General features: G+C 39.4%; 1 protein-coding gene across 2 annotated transcripts; it reads left to right on the top strand.

The window, feature by feature from the left end:
* The first annotated feature begins 710 nt into the window (after positions 1 to 710).
* On the top strand, positions 711 to 16,839 carry cers3a (ceramide synthase 3a). 2 transcript variants are annotated; one of them, XM_042213536.1, is made up of 11 exons: positions 711 to 1,335; positions 2,870 to 3,051; positions 3,531 to 3,648; positions 7,295 to 7,413; positions 7,493 to 7,550; positions 7,722 to 7,772; positions 8,482 to 8,574; positions 12,471 to 12,599; positions 13,199 to 13,305; positions 13,480 to 13,633; positions 14,427 to 16,839. In XM_042213536.1, exons 2-11 carry the CDS (start codon positions 2,879 to 2,881, stop codon positions 14,613 to 14,615), a joined length of 1,191 nt encoding a protein of 396 aa, XP_042069470.1. In that variant the 5' UTR covers positions 711 to 1,335; positions 2,870 to 2,878; the 3' UTR covers positions 14,616 to 16,839. The 2 variants fall into 2 exon arrangements, with proteins under 2 accessions (XP_042069470.1, XP_005945782.1); XM_005945720.3 differs by having other exon boundaries at positions 732 to 1,176.
* Positions 16,840 to 23,710: the final 6,871 nt, after the last annotated feature.

The raw sequence follows: 23,710 nt of genomic DNA, 5'->3' as shown, positions 1-23,710 counted from the left end.
GGCATTGTGTATCCTTAGGGTAAAAAGAGTCTCCTTTTTTTAAGAGTCATCTGAATGTTAAAAATTTTTTTTAGCTTGCCACCACATTTTCCTTTGTTATCCTAAATGTTTATGTAGGAAAATGAAAAATGAGATCATATGAGATGGCTACAAATGAATAAAAAGCAAATAATATCCTCAGGAAATGAGCTGTGGGTTTATGGCCAGGGGATATTATCTTCTGTATATGTAAATTGGAATAAAGTCAGTTGAATTCAGTTTTATTTACAGAGCGCCAAATCTCAGCAACAATTGCCTCAAAAACCAGTGATGTCTCTGTAGCTGAAAACCAGAACTTGTGGTTACAAAACATCTCTTTGTTTAGGAAAAAGTTTTTATATACCATCCTCAGGCTGCAGTGGAAGTCCTGTACAAGACTAACTTGCTCTGTTAATATGTCTGTATGTGTGTACTGACCTCCCTAACAGAACATGAACATTTGGGTGTTTTTGCACAGACTTAATGTTTAAAGGTGTTTGTTTCATTGTATTTGGTCTTAATAGGAACTTTTAGGTACCTTTTCATTTTTATGTTATGTTAATGATTAATTTAGAGTCTCATCAAAGCTCTCTATTGGTTTTAGCTTAGTACAGAGTCCTGGTGCTATTTGTTCCGTCTGTACACACACCCTAAAGTTTAAAAATAAAACATAGGTAAACTTTAGCAAATATTCTTTCTTTCTTTAGTCTTTCTTTTTAAAGAAATATGTCTATTATATACAGTATCTGGGATATTTTTACATTTTCCAGTTTCTATTCCTGGAGGGTTTGTTCTGTCAGAGAACTTGTCTTTTGTATTTTATCAGGAGCACAGTACAAACAATGTTATTAGATCCTTTGAGGGCAGAGAGAAAAAAAAGCCTGTGTGTTGTGGCAATCCACTAGCCTACCTCCACTTCCTGAAAGCCCTTCCCAGATAATTGTCGCTGGGTGGGTGTGACCCTAAAGAATATCAAACAAAGACAAGAGTGGCTGATTGCTTGTCATATGGTGGGGGTGGTGGTGGTAAGGTGTGTGAGTGTGTTTGGGGATGGGGGCAACGTAGGACTTTCCCATCTGTGTTCATATTCCACAGCAAACACAAGCAGTCAGCTGATGTGGAAAAGTTCCCTTACCTGTTCTATCTGGCTGTGAAAAGGTAAGCTTTTGTTTTACTGTGACCTTGAAATGTGACTAGCAAGCAAATTGCGTGTCTTCCTTTGAATATGAGTAATATTTCCAAGTTTTTGCTAGATATCTATTGTGTTTAAACTAGAACTGTGGGCAGGAGGAGATATTTGATCCAGGCTTTTCTGCAGTAAGTGATGTGGTTTGTAACGAATCGATTCTCTGTTCTCAGCAAGATCACAGTAAATCTGAGTTATGTGGTTTGCCTCCTTGAAAAAAAAAAAAATAGCGGTAAGCTGTTTAAGAAGCTATATTTGTCCAAGGTCACTTAAAGGATCTGTATAGCATATCACATTTATAAAACCAGCATCTATGAAGAAGGGTAATGGCTTTGACTGTGAAATAATACTTTGACTAGAGGCAAATTTCCTTTAATGTCACTTGAAACACTAAACAAACAGCTAACAGACCAAGCCTGAGCTAATGGGTGAACAAAGTCAGGTGATTTAAAAGTTTCATTTAGTTTTACTTTGACATTATTATACTCTTTTTACTTTTCTGCACATTTAATACATATTCTTACATTTTCTGTTAGTGCTGTGTTTATTAAAGATAAACTTTATAAATGTGTTAAAGTATTCAAAACTACTCCACGTTGATGACAAAACAGCAAATTTAGAGATATGTGTTTGTAGCATGCAGGGTGAACATGTCATGCACACTGAATCAATTCTCAGTAGATTTCAGCTGAAGTATTTATAGAGAAAGTAACAACCGTAATGAAAACTATTGTCCCCTTATTGACTGGGGGTTATAATGCGAAGCCTCCTTAACAGTGTGCTAATATGGCTACAGGGAACTGTTGTAAAGATAAATGTGATGCAAGTGAATCTACAGTAGGTTTGTGGGCATTGACACAGTCAACAACGTTTTCTTTGTGAAAGGTTGGTCTTCATAGGAGTATCCTGCCAAGGAAGGTCAATAGCCAAGCTTTATTTGCTTTACCTGAAAAACCCAGTAGGATATAACAGGTATGATGTTAGTTATCAACTCTCTCTGTTAAGCTGGGCTTTCTGCTGAAAGGTTTTGTGCAGGCTAACATTAAAAGAGGGTTGTGTTGCACAAAGTTTCAGCATCAGAATAAGCTGGCACTGAAGCTTTCTTAAAATGATCCCTGTGAATGCAGCCAACTCTAAACGGAGATGTTATGAAACACTGTTGAATGAAATGAAACCGTTTGGTGAGGGCTTGAAATCAACTATTCAGCTTTTACAGTAGAGAAGAGTAGATTACACAGTCCTTTTCAGAATTACAGAGCTATCTTTGAAATTCACATTATTTTATTATGTGATTATCATCACTTTGTTTGGACTTTATTAAAAAAGTGCTTTCAAATGTAATTATATGTTGCCAAGTTGCAAGTGAGGCACTCCTTGCCTGTTTCAGCACTCTTTCTTTCTGTGTTTAGAGAGGCCTTGTTGAAAAAGTGTGGGAGTGATCTCAGGGAAAGGATCAATAAGTCAATATTTGTTTTCTGAACAGATCTGTATGTAGACTTTAGTAACTGTAACATGTTACCATACTGGTGCCCATGTAAGGTAAAGGAAAGTGTGTGTGTGTGTACATATATATATATATATATATATATATATATAGTACTACATGACTACTAATATCATGACCTTTGCCTCTCTTTTGTTTGTATAACCTTTTGGCTCCCTTAGGGAGGAGGGATGTTTGACACACTGTATGAATGCTTCTGGTCAGACAGTCTATGGTTGCCTGTGGGCCTAACATGGGCTGACCTGGAAGACAAAGAGGGCCGGGTCTATGCCAAAGCCTCCAATCTTTATGTGACTCTCCCCTATGCCTTAGCCTTTTTACTCATCAGATACCTGTTTGAAAGGTAAGCTCCAGATTATGTACCTAAACCACCTAACCCTACTCCAGTAGAGGAGTGGGTGGTGGTGGGTTAACACTTCACTTACTTGCTTTTCATTAATCGTTCATCGTGAACCATCAACAGTGTTTGCTGGGAGTAAGCACAAATGTAACCAGTCTTCCTGGTTGTGACAGGTGATACTGTGGCTGGATATAGTTATTGCTACTGTAGTTCATTTTGTGTTGCTATGGAAAAATTCAGCTTTAACTTGGAGTGTGGCTCTGATAGATTTGATCCCAGCACAACCATCCAGCACAATCGCTACTGCACGCACACATAAAACAAAAAGAACAAAACAAACCAACAAATGTTGCAGCCACAGGCCTAACAAACAAAGCGCAGCCATGGCTACAGAAGTAACAGCCCAATATACCTGTTCTCCTTAAAATGTCATTTTCCATCATGTGCTGAATTTCATTTTGCTTATGTTTATGGTACTTCAGATGGATAGCAACACCACTTGCAGTTTCTGCTGGAATCAAGCAGAGAGTCTATCTGAAAGCTGAGGAAAATTCTATCTTGGAGTTCTACTACACTACTCAGTGTCGAAATCCTGCTCAGGTAAACCAAGTCACACACCTTTAGTCCTGACAATCAAAATGTTGTTGTTTGCCTTTGGTATTGTTAGGTCTGAAAAAATAATTGTAATAATTGTAAAATAATCAGTTCTCGAGTATGTAGAGTGGGGAGCCGAGAAGGATTAGCATCTCTCCAGATGTCAATAATACATATAATAATAATGCAACTTATTTTCCATTTTTGCTGTACTATATATGTGCTTTAGAAATTTCTAATTTGGATAGCCTTATATTCATGTCCCCTCCACATGTCAGCATTGCTTCAGTTTCAGATCAGCTCAAACATGTGCTTATCGAAAGCCCAGTCATTCCTATAGTTGCGTATATATTGGGGGTAGTGGGTGGAAAACCATCAGTTCTCCATTTTACCAATACATATCGGATCTCCCTATCCCTTATATCAAATAAATATTCAAAACAGATCTGTTGTGATATTAAAATTGCTAAATCTCTACAGTGCCCAGATCTCTGTGATAATGAATAGGCGTAGTAACAAAAACCTTGTTCTAGTTTTTTGTGTTCTTCATCTGACAAACGCGTCTGCTGTAGGAGGGCTGCACGAATCATTTCTTTCTTTACCTTAAACAGTATGTTGGACTATTCTATTTACATTAAAGGAGAGGACATTAACAGTGTTTGCCATTTTTAAGATGGAACATTGTTGTCAAAATAAACATAACAATACCGCTTCTCCAAACTGCTCAGAACCACAGTTAACAAGATAACAATCAAACAGATAATAAGAAAATAAAACAGGATTTTCAGGTCTGTAAGATCTGATGTAACAAGTCAGGTGTGGGCTGACCCACACACTTCGGAGTGGGCCCAGGATTAGAAGTCCTCGCACAATTCTTCCACACTGCACATGAACCACTACTCCTTGCATCTCGATTAACACAATAGTTCTAAATATTACACATTTGTCTTGTCTCATAACTCAGAAAGCGTGCAGTAATGGACCGAGTAGTGGGAGCGCTTTTCTCTTCATTCCCAACTTTATCCTTCGGTGATTTGTCACTTGAGTTTGGATTGTAGTTTTAATAGCTCCGTAACAGCATCCTGCATTGTTTGAATCTGCTCCTCCATGTCCAAAATATGATTCTCTGCTTCCTTGAGTCTTGTGCTGGTTTTGCACACTTTGGCCTTAACTTCTCCAAACTGTTGCACATTTTCTTTTCTGATTCCCTAATTTCCATAAGTATCGCCTTCAATTGATGAGTTAATATTGACGTTCTCCTCCATTTCATTCTTTTTTGCTAGCATTAGCCCCAGCACTAGCCAAAATGTCGCCATCTTCGTTAGCTTCACTTTCTTCAGTATACATTGCAGTCATAGTTATCACCCTTCTCTTGGTTTTCACCTTGCCGTGTTTGTCATTCACCATAGCCCCATCCTAGTTAGCTTTTTATCTTGTTAGTATTTCGAGTTTCAGGGGCTTTTTGACCAAAAAGAGCCAGAAGCAGTAGTTCTACGTAGCTACCTCCATTGTGCGACCTGGAAGTCCTTTCTCCAGCACATTTAACACTATACAATCCCCACTACTGAGAGACTAGTTGTTGCAGATGGGGCTGGACTCCTGGTGTCCTCAATAGCGAACCTCACACAGTTTGTGAGGCTGAGAGCCTGCACCTCAGAGACCGTGGTCAGCAGCATTGGTGACCTAAAAATGCTCTCTCAGTGCTCTCTGCTGTCCTTTTTGCCCTGTACATGGCTGACTTCAGCTACAACTCTGCAACATGTCACATGGAGAAGTTTTCTAATAACACAGCTATAGTTGGGTATATCATGGATGGACAGGAGGGAGAGTATAGGAGCTTGACTGGACTTTGTAAACTGACGTAAGGTAGACTTCTGCAGGGGTAGGCGTTCTGCACTACCTGTATCAATTGGAATTTGTCAGTACCTACAGGTACCTGGGACTCTGTCTGGATACCACACTGGACTGGTTAGTGAACATAGATATACTCTACAAAAAAGGGCTGGCTGAGCTTCCTGAGGAAATTAGGGTTGTTTACCATCTGCAGCAAATTCTTGTTTATATTTTACAAGTCAGTCATCACCAGTGTCCTCTTCTGTGCGCTGGTGTCCTGGTGAGGCAGCATCCAAAAGAGAAAGAGAGATGCCAACAGACAAGCTGGACAAGCTGTGAAGAAAGCTGGCTCTTTACATTGGTGGCAGGGAAAAGGACCCTGAACAAGCTGCTGTCCATCATGGACAATGACCAACACTTAATCTTCAACAAGCAGAGAAGCTAGTTCATTGGCAGACTCTTGTCACTCTACAGACATGCTAAGGAAGTCCTTTGTTCCAAGGACTATACATCTAACACAGCAGTCAGGCGCAGGGGTAAGGTGGACTAATGGGCCCCTTCACAACCTCGCCCATACACACTCAAGGACTGTTCATTTTTGCTGGTCGTACAATTCTGGTGGTTAGACTGTCATTGCACTACAGTTATTTACTTATTTCACTTATTTTGGGATAGTTCATCACTGCTCCACAGCTATTTACTGTATTTTAGTTAGGAGGCTAGGTTTGTACAGCTCTTGTACAAATGCTTGTCTTTTTTTTTTTGTAACTTGGTGTAGCCAGTTTGCTTTCTGTTAGTGTATTTGGTACAATCGTCCCTCATTTATCGCAGGAGTTACGTTCTAAAAATATTCCACGATAGGTAAAATCTGCAAAGTAGCCAACTTTATTTTTTACAGCTATTATAGATGTTTTAAGGCTGTAAAACCCCTCACTACACACTTTATACACTTTTCTCAGACAGGCGTGAACATTTTCACACTTTTCTCTCTTGTTTAAACTCTCAAAGTTCAAACCTTAGTAGAAAAATAAGTCCAGTATTAAAGAATGAAACCAAAGGCACCCACAGGGGCCTCTGACGGTGCAAAATCCAGCCACAGGAGACACGGCACGAGATTGATTGACAATTGTCTACAGCCGATCAGGATGCAGAACACAATGCGAAACAGTGAGACCGTGAAAGGTGAACTGCGTTATAGCGAGGGACCGTATATGTGTTTGTGTTCAATAAAGTATCCCTCTACCTACCTACCTACCAACCACCCCTCCCTCTTGATGCATGTTTTTGATGCAATCTCATGTTCCCGTAGAGAGTGGGAACAGACCGGATCTGAACCATGGACTTTCTTGCTGCAGTGTGTACCACTCCACCACTGTGCCACCTTCATTATGAACAAATGTACAAATATAACATATTTGTTTTAAACTGTACTGGTTTGAGTCAGCGGACATGCACATTTTCCATAAGTGATGTACATTATTAACAGATTACCAAATCACGACAAATTACGTCGATACATTTCTGGAGTTCTGCTGACTGCAAGCTACTGTTTCTCGCAGTGAAAGTCACGGATGTCTCAAAGCTTGTGGATATATTTCTGCTCTTTAATTACCTTCAACAGCCTGAAGTGTGACTCCACACATTCCAGCGTTTGTTTGCAAATGTGCCTGAGAGATTCCTGCAGTTTTGACAAAACTACATTATTTATGTATCTGAAACGAGCGGGCTAGAGATATACATTTAAGCACCTACACGATACACATATGTAAACAAACATGCATGTGTTTTTGTGTCTGTCTGCATGTGTATTTAATACCAGGTTGACATTGATGGGTTGTCTAAGAAAAGCAGTCTGTCCACGAGACAAGTGGAGCGCTGGTTTAGAAGAAGACGCAGACAGGACCGCCCTGGAGTTCTGAAGAAATTCACAGAGGCCAGGTTACTACGCTCTGCTTTTGTGAGTGTGTGTATTTGTGATTATTCTGATATTAACAGCAACTTTATTGTGTCCCAACAGCTGGCGATTTGTTTTCTATCTGTCTGCATTTATTGGAGGAATGGTAGCACTGCATGATGTAAGTAACATAACCATTTCAACATTTTTCCAACTCAAGGCAGTGATGGTTAAATGATTAAGTCTCTTTACTCATTAGCTTTTGTCTGAACAGCTCTTTATAACGTAACATTTCACCACTCTTCTTTATTTTGCATTACCTGTACAAATATAATACCTTTTTTTTCTGCAGAAAGAATGGCTTTATGATACTAGGGAAGTATGGACAGGTTTTCCCAAGCAGGTTTGTTGCATACTCTCCCACATGCCATAATCATCAATCAATCATCAAGAGCAAAAACACAGAAAACCACAAAACCACTGAGGAAACCTATGGAAAACACAGGCAAGGGCAATAAAAAAAAGAGTAAAAAACAAACTCAGAAAAAAAGAACTCAGAATTCTAACAATTATCCATCATTCAATTGGATCCATCATCCAATTGAATGATGGATCCAATTATCCAATCATCCATCCCACGCTACTTATAGATGTCCGTCTAACATCCGGTTAGGTCCATAGATTTTTGGGCATCACACATTTTTGTAATTTCTCTTCTGTACACCACTACAGATGGGAAGTTCAGCAGACATTCAGACAAAGCAGACGATACATTTATTTATTTTTGCAATCAGTACAAACTGAAAAAACAGGGCTATACTTTAATGTGTGAAAGGATTGTAAACCTGCCATGTTTCTTGCCATGTGGGACTTTAATTACTAGTACTCAGATTTCCTTTTCTTTCAGTGTTTAACAGAAGCATCAACTTGCACTAGCATTTACGTGGAAAGCTGCAAATTGGTGTAAACAATAGATTCCTCTGCAGTTTATTTTTAGCCTTAAGGTCTAGGGAAAAAAAACAGAACCTTATGGGACAAACCTTTAGTCTGTATAACTGATTATAATTTTGTCCCGTCTTCTTGAATCTGTCTCTTTGTCTCCCTGTCTGCAGACCATGCTAGAGTCTCAGTACTGGTATTATATCTTGGAAATGAGTTTCTATGGCTGTCTTCTCTTCAGTGTTGCTTTTGATGTCAAGAGGAAGGTAAGTAGTGGTTCTTAGAGACCACAAACTTCAATTCAGTTCATTCATCTGCTTTCTTTTTTTCTTTACATAATGTGTAATGTATAATTTTAACCATTTCTAAATATGTGAAAGAGTATTAGTATTAAAAAAGGTAATATTATTTTTTCCGAAACTTCAGGCTAATATTAATATTTGAATCTCAACAATACAATACTCAACAAATGCAATTATACATACTGCTCAAGAAAATAAATGAAGACTTTGAAAACACAGCAGACTCGTACGCGTATAGACTGGGTAATTTGTTGGAAAGGATGCTATATTGTTGAAACTGAAATTAAAATGACCAGCCTACAGACACCTGAATTCAAAAGCAGAGAATCAAATTGAAAAAGCGGCAGCGGCAGGCTCGTCCATTTCCCAACATTTAATTGCAGCAACTGAAAGTGGTGCTCAGTGTTCCTGCGTCTCTGGATCTTTGAGTTTGTTGTGGACTCGTGATTCTTTCTGCTGCATCTAAGAGATGACTTAAGTGCTAACTCTGTATAGTTTAGTTTTCTCTGTTGGGTCTGCGTTTATTTCTAGTTTCTGGTTTTTGTTATTCCTAATCTCATCCATGTGTCTTGCCATCAGCGTCTCCTTTGTAGTCAATCTTTTCTTGATGTCACAAGTTCACTTTCTGTTTCCTGTTTTATTCTGATAGTCTCTTGTCTTGTCTGCCTTACGCTCAGTTGTATTGTTACAGTTTTATATATTACACTTCTCTCTCTGCAGTGGGGCTATGAGTTGTGGTGAGAACTACTAGGAGAGGTTTTTGTGTGTCTGTGTGTGAGGTTAAGCACAAGCAATGTCCAAATGTCCACAAATTTAAATCAGTGTATAAAGATGTGGTTTTTATGCAGTACAGGGATGAGGGCAGCATTAAGCTACAAGAGGTCTTTTCAATATAGATATTTCTAGTGTGGTAAATTATCATTGTTATATAATGTATTACATAGACTCAGGAAGCAGCTGCTCAGCTACATGACTGAACTATAAATATCTGAAGGGGGTGGGAGTACATAAGTGTTATTTCTTCCCGCTCCTCTTCAAACACCTGTTTCACTAGAAGACAGACCTAACCAGAAGACCTCACCCATACCTGGGTATCACTCAGCTCCTCCATGAGGTGCAACCTGGCAGTGTTGGATAAACTGAAACATAATGCCTCAAAGGTGTTCTATTGGACTTAGGTCAGGCAAGCATGGGAGCCAGTCAGTGGTATCAATTCCTCGATCCTTCAGGCACTGTCTGCATACTCTCACCATTTGAGGCCAGGCATTGTCATGCACAAGGAGGAACCCAGGGCCTACTGCACCATGACTGTAGTTCAGGAGGTATGGGAGGTTTGGAAGTTTGGTGGTTTGATCGATGGCTGCTCCAGTCTGCCAAGCCAAGTGTACTTGGGCAAGATACTAACCCTAGGTTGCTCTCCGATGCATCCACATGAGTATGAATGTGTGTGAATGTTAGATAGAAAGCACTTCTGTGGAGAAATAAAGCATAGAAAAAAGTGCTTGTATAAATAGGTGTCAATTGATAAATGAGGCAAGTTGCATGAAACATTTTGTGTGCTCAGACAGAGTAGTAAAGTGCTATATAAGAACTAGTCCATTGGAGGTTGTCTCATTGTTGCTCCTCTTGATACCGAAGAAGCTAAAACTGATTAACAACCCCATTTACTACCTTACTGACCAAATCAATATTCCAGATGTTTAACTGACGTTCTAATGGAATTATTTGAATCGCTATCTGTACAAAATGAACATACGTAGTACTAAGAAATGATCGTGAGAGAAAGGAAAATCTTACAGAAGAGAGTGGGCATACATGAAAGCTAAACAAACAATTAAACCTTACTTTCTGTGTCTTACTGTCTGCATTTTAAAGAGTTCACTTCAACTGAAAATAAAATGCTATCCTTCATAGAAACAGCAGGCTTGGTGAGAACAGATATCCAGCCACAATGATGGACTGATATAGTCTTGGCATTTTAGGTGCGGAGCTACTTTAACTGATCAGTCATAGCAACATGGCAAAGAAAACAGTCCAAGCATCTATTCAATCTCATTTTCTTACCTTTAAGACTCGGTGCTTGGTCCCTTTCTTTCCAGTACACACTATAGCCCTTCTGAAGACATATGAGTTGTCTTATCAATGCTACCTGTTGTAGAGAAAGATAAAAAAACAAAACAAAAACAAAACATGTTTAACCTATTGTGATCAGGCATGTGAAGAAGTTTCCCTTTCTTTCTAATACATGAAACCTCCTGACAGGGTTTTAATAGTTTTGCAATTTTCATTAGTTTTTATTTTTATTTAGTTTTGACTTCAGATTTTCAAATTTATATCAGTTTTAATTAGTTTTTACCATTTGTTTGCTAGTTTAGTTTTTTTTTTTTTCAGTTATAGTTTTAGTTGTTTGCAACATTTAAGTGCAACAAAATCCCAGTTTCATCATATCAGTCATGCTCTTCTGCTCATCCTTGGGTATGTTGCTATTCCAGCTGCCATACCCTGCACCCTGGACAGGTCGCCAGTCTGTCGCAGGGCTAACACGCAGAGACAGACAACTCACATTCCCACCTATGGGGAACCTCTGGGTTCTTAAAAAAAAAAAAATAGGGCAGATGAACAACCATTGATAGCAGGCAACTATAAAAGATAAATCTTGGCCCCAATGAGACTATTAACTTTTGCAGCACCAGGTGTTCGTAATTTTGGTTCAAGTGAATTGCTAAACTTTTTGAAGGCAACTGACTCACACAGTTGTGTAGATGTCCCCGTCTCAATAAACATATTCATCAACGCTTCCTCTCGCTTGTGATGTTCCTGCAAATTGACCAACCAGCAGCCATCAGCTCGCTGTTGGAAGCACTGCATTAATGTTTTTTGTGGAGTTGTCTTGGGATGCATCACACTGCCTTGCCCGGGGTTAGCTTCTGTTTCTGGGGATGAGGGGTGAGTGTGCTCCCTTACCTTCTCAGGGTAAGCTAGGTTAGCCTTCTTGTGCAAGCTTTTTTTTAAAAAAAAATTTAATTAATTAATTAATTTATTTATTTTTATTGTATATATGTGTGAGCTTTTCAAGTGCACTTTAAGGTTTGTGGGATTTTTTCCCCTTTAGAAATGTCCCTCACAATTTGTCTCTTTCCACTACAAGACACTTGCTTTATCCAAAACACAGTCATATTCAAAGTAATCCGACATTGGATTCGACTAACGTGCTGCCACCTGCTGGCATAATGTGACACAGCAAGAAAAAACCCTGACTATTGTAGGACACGCACACATCAATGAAAGCTAAACACATTTTCGCTATAAATTTAGTTAATTTTAGTTAGTTTTGTGAACACTCATTACAGTTTTAGTTGGTTTTCATTTTTTTGCGAAGTCTTGTTTTTTATTTTATTTACGATAACGAAAATGATTCGTTCTAGTTTTCGTTATTTCGTTAGTTTTCGTTAACGATAATAACCTTGCCTCCTGATAATTAGATTCTGTTGGAGTGTACAAAGATAACTATTAGAATGCAGGAAATGGAAAAAAAATTCTTCCTGTCTTTTATGGTATTTTTTATATTTAATGGTATTATTATAATTGATGCATTCTGAAACTTGTTCCACTATTATGAAAAGTGTAAATAACGCTAGAAATGTTTATTTATTTATTTATTTTAACTTGGCAGAGTCAGCGCTGTTTTCTGCGTCATGACTTTCTGTATTTCTCTCTCTCTCTTTGCTTTTCTTGTCCTTCTGTCATTTAACAACATGTACCTTTTTTTAATATGCAAACATGATTTGTGATGAAACAGTACTCCCTGTGTTGATTGGAGTTTTCTTTGTGTGTTTTTGTGTGTTTCTTATCTCCATCAGGACTTTAAGGAGCAAATCATCCACCACTTGGCCACTCTGGTCCTCTTATCCTTTTCCTGGTGTGCCAACTACATCCGTGTAGGAACACTGGTTATGCTTATCCATGATGCTTCCGATGTTTTCCTAGAGGTCAGTCTCGGCCACATGTTTGGTGGCCACATGAAGGTATAGATTAACCTTTAGTAACTGGACACTGCTTACAGTTCAAAATAAATCCACCTGGTATTGCAGGTAAATGAAAATAGTTGTGACACAAAAGGAATCTTAGCTCAAAAACGAGCAGCATGGGTAAAAATGAGACCTCACCTAAGCAGTAACGTATTCTGAACAATGACCACATGGTGATATTTTTCAAAAATACACTTTTTGAAGTTTTCTCTTGTGAATTGTCAGAAAGCAGATAAAACATGCAAAGTGCCAATACCTGTTTCTGTTACTTTGTGGTGTGCCACATATTAAAGAAAAGAAAATATTTGAGATCTAGAATATGATGGAAGTGTTTCTACTTCACTGAACCCTTTTCACTCTCCACCAGTCGTGGGAGATGGCTGACCTGGTTCTGCCAGAGGTTTCTTCCTGTGTAAAGGGAGTTTTTCCTTCGCTGTCACCAAGTGCCTTCTCATGCGGGTCAACTGATTGTTGGGACTTACTGGGTCTTTATCCTACATAAAACCTGCTGTGTGTATATGTGTGTTGTTAATTAATGGTAAAACTCATTTTTCTTTTAGTCTGCCAAATTATTCAACTATGCCAAATGGGAGAAAACCTGCAAAACTCTCTTTGTTTTGTTTGCCATAGTGTTCATGGTAACACGACTGATCATCTTTCCATTTTGGTAAGCCGATAAATAAGACTTAAGTTGTGTGTTTTTTTCTTCAAATTAAGTCTAAAGTAACCAGTGAACTAAGTTTATTGGTCTTTGTTCAGTCATACTCAAGCAGATTTCCTATACATGTATTACATTTAGTATGTAACAGATTTTTACATTTTTGATATGCTTGTGTTTCAGGCTGATCCACTGTACTTGGGTCTACCCTGTTCTCTATTACCCTGCCTTCTTTGGTTACTACTTCTTCAACACAATGCTGGTGGTCCTGCTTTGTCTGCACATTTTCTGGGCCTACCTCATTCTACGCATGATCAGGAAATTTATGTTTGGCACAGTAAGTCTGCTGTGACAGTATTTATCCACGTCTCTCTTTACACCCCACACTCCTAAAGAACACCCACAGGATACTCAGAGGGCCATAAAATACATGTGGACTGGGTGGGCAAACTCGAACGTCCTTGAGATGATAAAGAGCTGGCCCAGTGTTCCCCAACCAGAATTAAAACATGTACCCTGCGTTCAAAGTTTGACTAATGAACGAACTCTGCGATGTTGCAGAGGCATGTCAACCAAGACAGCCCTACAACATCCAGAGCCTTCAAGAACTCAGGTAAAGGCCAGACCATCAAGTAGGTTTTAAGTACCTTACTGACCTAGTTTCCCAGTGATGTAAGAAAGCTAATAAAACATGCAATTTTCACTGAAATACTCCAAACATGGTTCAGAAGGTTAGTTAGTAACTCAAACCAACACACCTAGCAAAAATGGATCTTTTCAATAGCAGGTATGTGGTTCTTTGCATCCTATAAATGCAGATCACTCTTACGTGGTAACTTTAAAATGCATCATTTCGTCCAAATATGTCACTACGTTGTTAAAAAACCTGCATTGTGATGAGCAAAATGTTAATGTTCAGGCTTCAAAATGCTCAACAAAGCTTTGTGTTTTACATTGAAAGGAAGCCAAACTGCTACCCAGAGTTCTCTGCTGCATCTCAGATTTCAAATCTGCTTTCAAGTAGACATTTTGTCCTCTTTGGCGGCTTTTTTCTAAATACAGTCTCCTTTTCTGTTGATTTTCCCATCATGTTTTTCATTCTGTATTTTTACTGTAATCATCTCATTCAGCTAACCAAAGATGAAAGAAGTGACAATGAAGAGGAAGATGGGGACGAAAGCAGCTCAACACAGGATGAAGTTGAACAAAGGCACAAGCCTGCCGGATCACTGGTGGCTGATAAGAAGTGTGACAAGAACGGAGGGTCTAGATCCTTATCTCCACCAGAGAACATCTGCTGGTCAAAGACTGTGTGCTGACTCGTATTCACGACTCTCAGTACAGGAGAATAATCCTGAAATAGACTTTGTGTTTTGCTTATCAAAAAAGTCCAGCGAGCCAAACATATCTCATATACATGCATTAAGTAACACAGCCCAACTGTTGCCCTCCACAGACAAGAAAGCTACACTTAAACATTGTTTTCAGATTTTGAAACTCAAAAAGCTCTGACTATGCAACAGAATTCGAGTTTGAAACATGCCTCATGTGAGCAAAACAGACTCTTACACAGAGCACCTCTGCAAAATCGTGCTGTAAATGTGTTTAAAGCTATTTTTAAACATAAAATCTGGAGAATATCAGGAGAATCAAGTTCCACAATTTTACCTTTCTTACATGCAGAATACATTAGGAATAGCCGAATAAAAACCAGTTTAGGATAGTGTTAAGACAGCATATCGAATGCAGGAGGCACAACAAAAACAGAAATCAGGGAAGAAGCAGGGAGCTGAAAAATTGAAGATTCAGAGCTGTATTTATGTCTGAAAACAACTTCAACACGAACACATGACCAGGTTTAGATGTTTTCAGATTTAAGTTAATTATTTTTCCTTCTTAAATGTATCTATTACAATCCAGTTTCCTATTAGATTTTGCAATACCTGCTTTGGTCAACCACACAAAGATTGCATTATAACAAAAAAAGTTTTAAAATGATTCCCATATTCAACTTTTTTTTATTGTACTGGTACTGTGTTTTTAGAAAGCATGAATAGAATGCTGATAATGAGCACATTTGTATCACATTTTTTCTTTTCTACTAAAATGAAACCTGTTTGTTTCCATTCCAAAGTGAAAAAAAAGAAAACAAACAAACCACTCCCACTAACACTTGGAATAATGGTGAAACTTGGGTTGATAACTGCAGTAACTGTCACTGACCAAATCAACTTTGACAACTGTCAACTTCGAATCCTAGCATGTTAGGTATTCATTCAAAACACAGAGAAATCCCACAGTCACCTGATTATGGTCATAACAACATTTTAGTGTAAGTTTACAAGATGAGCTGTAGGGAAAAAGTAGCATCCTTGTTGCCTCTATCAGCTTTTCAGATGTCATGGTCTTCCTGGAAACATAAGCAGCAAGTTCACTGTCTGAAAGAGGCAAGTTACAGAAAAGCAGATGAGTTTTGAAGCATGTGTGCATTAGTAACTCAGGGGAAGTGAAATAGTTTGTTTGGGACTCATGTTTTACTTCTTTAATTTTATTTGTCGTCTGTCTTTTTTTTTAAACATCTGGTTCTTATTCAGCGTGACAGTAAGACAACAATGCCACCATGAGGCCAAAGAGAAGCATCGTGCTACTTGTTGCTGTTTCTCCAGTGACTAAAAAAAATAAAAAGTGTTATAGGTTTTAGACAGCAAAATGAAAAAAGCTTTTTTTAAAATTTATATGGTCAAAACCCAGGTGTGAGGAATTGTCATTGTCACATTTGTCACAATTTCACCCCAAACCAGAATTTGTCCATAAACTGTTGTGTTCGTTTTCTTTTCTTAAAGGAAGTACATCTTTTAAAAGATGGAATTCGCTTCAGCAGTTGAAATTATAACTTACAGTGTGCTGGACCTTGATGTGAACCAGCAGTCTGCTCCACAAAACGGATGACCCTTAAAGCGGGCGATACAGTTTTATACTACAACAAAAACAAGTATTGATACGTCCTGTACTTCATTCTCCTCTTCCTCTGCCCATCAAGTTTGTTTTGTGCTGTAGCTCTAATCATATCGCTGTCACATCTGTACCCTGGACTGTTTTTTGACATTTGTTGACTATAGTATTCATAGTGTTCTGTATTGTTCAAGAGAGCATCAGCAAACTTGTTAAATTAAATTTCTGGACATTGAAGATTACCTGGCTGATCAGCTGCATATCAGTGTTACTGTATAATGTCAGGAGCCAATGGGCTTTCCAAGTGCAAAAGAAAAAAATCTGATAAAGTTTACTCTTACATTATCCACATTGTGTAAGAGAATTATTATTATTATTTTATTGTCACTGTTTTTCATTTCAAAACTATTTAATTCCATATATTCTATATAATTCTAGGACACATTTCATTTACCTGATCTCACACATATACAGTGTTTTTAAAAGCTCTTTTCCTAACTTTCTCACACATGCACTAATACTTGCAAAGCAATGGGGTAAATAAGGGTTTTAAGTATCCTTGGGCGAGATATTTAAATCTATTGCAGGAGCCGGGGATCATTTCTGCAACCTGTGGCTCAGTTGACCCACTCAGGTGGCACAATGAGTTTTTGAAAAAAATATTACTTGATTTGAAAAATCTCATTCAGAATGAAAATAAAATGATGAGTTTCTGCCTTTAAGTTCATTAATACTTTTTCAGGGAAATTGCTCTGACTCCAACTCTGAGTTCAGCTAACAGCAAATCATATTAGACTTTGCCCTTTTTGGGGGTGGAGGGTGTTAAAAACAACTTCCTGCTCTATTTGTTTTGTCAAATCTGGATGATCTCTAATTTCCTGCTTTCAAATTCAGATAAAACTGGGTTATTGTAGCTTTCAGTTTGGATTTGTGAGACTGACACCATCTCTACTTTTACAGTTTTTCCCCATTGATTGACAGGCCACTGTACTGTCTGTAGTAAGTGTAACACAAAACAAAAAAAGGCTTACAGTAGTCATTATGATGACTGGAGAAGAAATGGTCATAGTATTTTACATTAAGCACATCAGTGTTCAACTGGTGATGGGTTGTGTGTGTCATTTGAAAACAAAATACCATTTTGAGAAGAAATTACATTCTCCAAAAGTTGATTCTGTTCATCTGGACGCAGCGTTTTCAGTGGGAGAAACATTTCATCATCATCCAGGTGGCGTCTTCAGTCTCAGCTGACTGCAGGTTTCAGTCTTATAAACAGGACATTTGCACAATGACTGAAACCAGCCCACTGAAGGAACAATGGGCTGGGAGGGCAGTTCCTTAATCTCAATTATGCAAATTCTCATGACCACTGATCAACAACCACTGACCAAAACCCACTGATCATTGATCAACAACCTCTGATCAGTGGCCATGAGTCCCATTCACAGAGAGGGGGGGGGAGAGTAATATTAACTCTATTCTAAACATTAGCTGTCTGTACATTTTTGGAGTCTACTACAAATAATAATAATAATAATAATAATAATAATAATAATAATAATAATAATAATAATAATAATAATAATAATTCTAACATCCACCATGTTATAAAAACTCTGTTAAAGGAGAGTTCCATCATCAACCACTTAACAAACTGAAAGCTTTTGAGTTTATTTGTCTCCTCTCATAAGGAAAATGAACCCAACAATTTGCTGGGACTCAGTTGGATAGCTCATTTTACAATGTATTTTAATAGAGAGAATCTTCCTTCAACCTACTCTTTCAGTTCTAAGTGCTTGCAGATACGCTACAGACAGCATTTAAAACATCAGCAAACATTGAGCTTTTGAGTACGGAAGAAGATTAGGAGCACCAAAAGAAAAAAAGTGGGCATGTCTTTTTTTCTTCTTTTCCAAGAACTCTGAGATTAAAATCAGAATTCTGAGAAAAAATAATTCTGGGGAAAAAGTCAGAATTCAGACTTTTTCTCAGAATTCTGGAAAAGAAAAAACAAAACAAAGACGTGCCCACTTTTTTTTTCCAGTGGCCCTAATCCTTTTCTATAATTGAGCCTTTAATCAGCTTTTACAGTTTTTCCCAATTGTTTACACACATTTTTTGAAAGCATGCCTCATATTATCAGAACTCTACACACAAATTAAAAAAAACCCACACAATGGGCAAAACCCTTCAATTGTCCTGCAAAATGAAACTCTACATTCAAAACAATGTAATTTCTTCTTACAAGAAGTCTAAGACCAGGCAACAAAAGAAGTTTGACTTGTTGTACGTCGGAAACCACAGCAAAATACGGAGAGTGTCCTCAACGTCCAGAAGAGAGGAGGATATGATACCGAGGATGTGGACAACTGGGTGAAGAATTTGTCTGACAGACAGATCACCCAAACAGAGAAAAACATCCTTGCTAAAGGGCTGAATTTTGCTGTCACGCCGAGACAAATCCCGCTAGTGGAGCTGATCACAGCCACAGAAAACAGCAATTTGAAACAACAATATTGCAGAAGTGGAAGCAGAGCAACTATGGACGAAAGTTTCGGCCTGTCTCAGCAATGCAAAGCCCCCAGCATCCAACATCACCATGGAGGAGAGGAAGGCACTCACATCACTTAGTGATGACAACAACATTATCATCCTTCTGGCAGACAAGGGTAGGTGCACAGTACTGCTAAACCAGAAAGACTATCATGAGAACCACCTGTCCTCAGACATCCTGGTGAACTTCTATCGCTGCACCATCGAGAGCATCCTGACCAACTGTATAACAGTCTGGTACGGGAACTGCTCTGCCTCGGACCGGAAGGCGTTGCAGAGGGTCGTGAAAACTGCCCAGCGCATCGCCGGAGCACCACTTCCTGCCATAAAAGACATCTACAGGAAGCGGTGTCTGAAAAGGGCTGGGAAAATCATCAAAGACCCCAGTCACCCATCACATGGACTCTTCACCCTCCTGCCCTCTGGGAGGCGCCACAGGAGCCTCCGGACTAAGACCACCAGGTACCGGAACAGCTTCTTCCCCACAGCTGTCAGACTCCTGAACTCTGCCTCCTGACATCTGACCCACGTTAAACATGGACTGAACATACACACACCCACAATGGACAACTGTACCCTCAAACACACAATAATAACATGGACTGAACCACCACTCACAACCACCAGCACTTTATATAGCCTCTGTAGAAACTATCTACACCCTCACTTATCTTAACTGCACTACTGTATAGCTCTGTGTAAATAATCATTCTGTACATACGATAATCTTTAATCCTACAACTGTTTACAACTTGCATAGTTCCCATTTCTGTATAGCTGTATATCTCAGATTCTGTAAAGTTATTTATTTCATATTCTGTATAGTTTTTCATATTTATATCCTGTTCATAGCCTGTACATAGCTTGTACTCACTACAGCCTGTACATACTTATAGTTATAGAATATTCACAACATACTTCATACCGTGTACATTATAACATACCATAATAGACCCATTTCTGTAATATACTCACATATCTATATTATTGCTAATATATATTGTAATATATCTATATCACTAAAGCACTTCTGGATGGATGCAAACTGCATTTCGTTGCCCTGTACCTGTGCATGTGCAATGACAATAAAGTTGAATTCTATTCTATTCTATTCTATTTAAAATACTTATGAGCCCCTGAAATGAGACCCAGGAAGTGGCTACAAGAAGAGGGTGATAGACTGTCTGAAGCAGTTAGAACAAGACAAGGCTATTGACCGGACCTCATACCACAGGCTATACCCAGGGGTCTACACCAAGTCTGAAAGGTTTACCAAAGTTACATAAACAGGGTGCACCTTTAAGACCGATCAACTCTGTCACCTATAACATCTCCAAGTTTCTGGCTTCAATCCTCAACCTGTCACGGTCCTGGGTCTTATGACCCAGTGTTTTGAGTTTCAGTTCTTTTGATGCTGTTAGTGTATGTTCTAGCTTATTATGTTTCCTATGTGCATCTGTTTATCAGTTCCCCCTTGTATTGTCATACCCTGTGAAGTCTCCCTTGCCCTTCGCTTCGTGTGTTTCTTATCTATGTGTCTTATGTTGTCAGGTCTGCGTTTCATTAGATTTCCTGTTTTATTTTGAAGGGTTCCTGTGTCCCTAGGTTCAATGTTGTTAATGTTACGCTCCCCTTGTCACGTCGTTATCATCATCATCATCATCATCATTTATTTATTTATATAGCACTTTAAAAACACACCTGGTAGACCAAAGTGCTGTACAATACTAATATGCACATAGTAATAAAACCAGACATAGCAATAAAGTTAAAAAAACAATAAAAAATGAAAAAATAAATAAATAAAAAAAAAAAATAAAAAAAATAAAATAAAATAAAAATGTCAGTTACCCACAGAGTTAAAAGCCAGGGAATAAAAATAGGTTTTTAATAAAGACTTAAAAACTGGCACTGATGCAGCCTGTCTAATATGGAGAGGAAGGTTATTCCAAAGCATCGGCGCTGCAACAGAGAACGCTCGGTCTCCTCTAAGTTTCAGCCGTGACTTTGGGACCGAAAGCAGCAACTGCTCAGCTGACCGAAGGGAACGAGTGGGGACGTGGGGCTTCAACAAATCAGACAAATAAACAGGTGCCAGACCATTTAGAGATTTAAAAGCCAATAAAAGGACTTTAAAACGGATCCTGAATTCAATTGGAAGCCAGTGTAAAGAGGCCAAAATCGGAGTGATGTGATCAAATTTTCTTCTACCAGTTAAAAATCGTGCCGCAGCATTTTGCACTAATTGCAAGCGTGACAAAGTGCCCTGCCCAACCCCTGTTAAAAGAGAATTACAATAATCTAAACGTGAGGTAATAAAGGCATGAATAACGCTTTCCAAGTCACGCTTGGAAAGAAAGGGCTTAACCTTTGATAAACGTCTGAGGTGATAAAATGCTGATTTTACCACCCCGTTTACATGGTCATCAAAGGTGAGTGCAGAATCAATTTTAACTCCGAGATTTGTGATCGAACTCTTTAGTTGGGAAGTCAAAGCTGCAAGATCAACATCCAGAGTATGAGAAGAACGATTTGGGCCAAATAAAATTGCTTCTGTCTTCCGATCATTAAAATTTAAAAAGTTGTTTGCCATCCATGCTTTGACATCAGTAAGGCAGTCAAGCAGAGGTCCAGTTGGGAGACTATCAGAATGACTAAAAGGTAAGTAGAGCTGGCAGTCATCTGCGTATAGATGGAATAGCACTTATGTTCATGTGTGTCAGCTGTTTCCCCATGTGTTCCCACTTTCCTCATTATCCTCCTGTGTGTATTTAGTCCGCGTGCTTTCAGTCATTCCTGGTCAGGTCGTACTGTCACAGTCTGGCTGGGGCAGACTGTATGTGTTGCAAAAGAGGACTCAAACGCAGACCAAAACGTGGCGTGGATTAACAAAAACAAGCCGTTTATTGAGGCTAGCAATGAGGGTACAAATAATAGGGCATTGGTGAACACTAAACACTAACCTAAACTGGGTGAACTAAAACTAAACATGAAAAACCTTAAGCATAGTGAACTGACAGAGATACCTGGAGATGAGACATGGATGAGCAGACGACCTGACCAGGAATGACTGAAAGCACGCGGACTAAATACACACAGGAGGATAATGAGGAAAGTGGGAACACATGGGGAAACAGCTGACACACATGAACATAACGACGTGACAAGGGGAGCGTAACATTAACAACATTGAACCTAGGGACACAGGAACCCTTCAAAATAAAACAGGAAATCTAATGAAACGCAGACCTGACAACATAAGACACATAGATAAGAAACACACGAAGCGAAGGGCAAGGGAGACTTCACAGGGTATGACAATACAAGGGGGAACTGATAAACAGATGCACATAGGAAACATAATAAGCTAGAACATACACTAACAGCATCAAAAGAACTGAAACTCAAAACACTGGGTCATAAGACCCAGGACCGTGACAGGTTGAGGATTGAAGCCAGAAACTTGGAGATGTTATAGGTGACAGAGTTGATCGGTCTTAAAGGTGCACCCTGTTTATGTAACTTTGGTAAACCTTTCAGACTTGGTGTAGACCCCCCTGGATATAGCCTGTGGTATGAGGTCCGGTTGATAGCCTTGTCTTGGTCTAACTGCTTCAGACAGTCTCTCACCCTCTTCTTGTAGCCACTTCCTGGAGTTTGTTGGGAAGGTGAGAGATGTCATCATGGAGGCAGATGAAACCATGGTCTCGTACGACGTTACATCTCTCTTCACTTGCATCCCAGTCACGGAAGTGTTGGAGGTAGTTCGTAAGAGATTACAGGATGACCCCAACCTCAGCAACAGGACCACTCTCAGCATCGACCAAGTGTGTTTGAACTGTGTCTTCATTCCACCTACTTCACATACAAGGGTCAGTTCTACAGGCAGAAACATGGGTGTGCCATGGGCTCCCAGTTTCACCCATCGTGGCCAATTTGTACATGGAGAAGTGGAAAACGAGGGCTTTGTTATCCTACCCTGGAACAACACCAAGTCCATTGTTCAGGTATGTGGATGACACCTGGGTGAAAATCAAATCTCAGGACGTACCACATTCACGGATCACATTAACTCGGTGGACCGACACATCAAATTCACCAGGGAGGATATGAACAGGTGGCAGGTTAGCCTTCTTAGACTGTGAGATTTCCATCAGTAATGGGGGACATCTAAAAGCTGACGTGTACCGTAAACCTACACATACGGATCAGTATCTAAGGTTTGACTCTCATCATCCACTGGAGCACAAACTGGGCGTCATCAGGACGCTACAACACAGAGCGAACACCATCCCCACTGACACAGCAGCCAGGGAGGCAGAAGAACATCAAGAAGGCCCTGAGTAATGTGGTTATCCCAGCTGGACTTTTGTCAAAGCTGGGAAGGCTCCTAAAGAAAGCTCCAGCCGATCCAGGAGAGAAGGACAACCGCTGCCCAAGCGAAAAACCTGTAGTGATCCCGTACGTGTCAGGAGTATCGGAGCAGCTGAGACGCATTTTTTCTAAACACCAGGTCTCTGTGGCTTTTAAACCCCAAAACACGCTGCGCCAAAAACTGGTCCACCCCAAGGATCGGGTCCCCGACACAAACAGAGTAACATAGTGTACGCTGTTAAGTGCAGGAGGAGGCCAGGATTTATACATCGGGGAAACCAAACAACCTCTGGCTACAACACAGCAAGAGCCACCTGCAGGCGCTATTCACACCTACAGCCAGTGGACACTCTTTCAATGATGAGGATGTAACATCCTGGACAGGGAGGAACGCTGGTTTGAGGGCGGAGTCAAGGAGGCCATTTACGTGAAAAGGGAAAGACCATCTCTGAATGGAGGAGGGGCCTAAGGGTACATCTGTCACCATCTTACATGCTGTGATTGCAGCCATTCCCCAACTCTCTGTGAATGGGAC

The sequence above is a fragment of the Haplochromis burtoni genome, unplaced genomic scaffold (assembly GCF_018398535.1).
Source record: "Haplochromis burtoni strain Fernald_Lab_line unplaced genomic scaffold, NCSU_Asbu1 Contig_450, whole genome shotgun sequence".
Lineage (NCBI taxonomy): Eukaryota > Metazoa > Chordata > Actinopteri > Cichliformes > Cichlidae > Haplochromis > Haplochromis burtoni.
The sequence above is the reverse complement of the archived record's forward strand: the minus strand, read 5'-3'. Positions and strand labels throughout refer to the sequence as shown.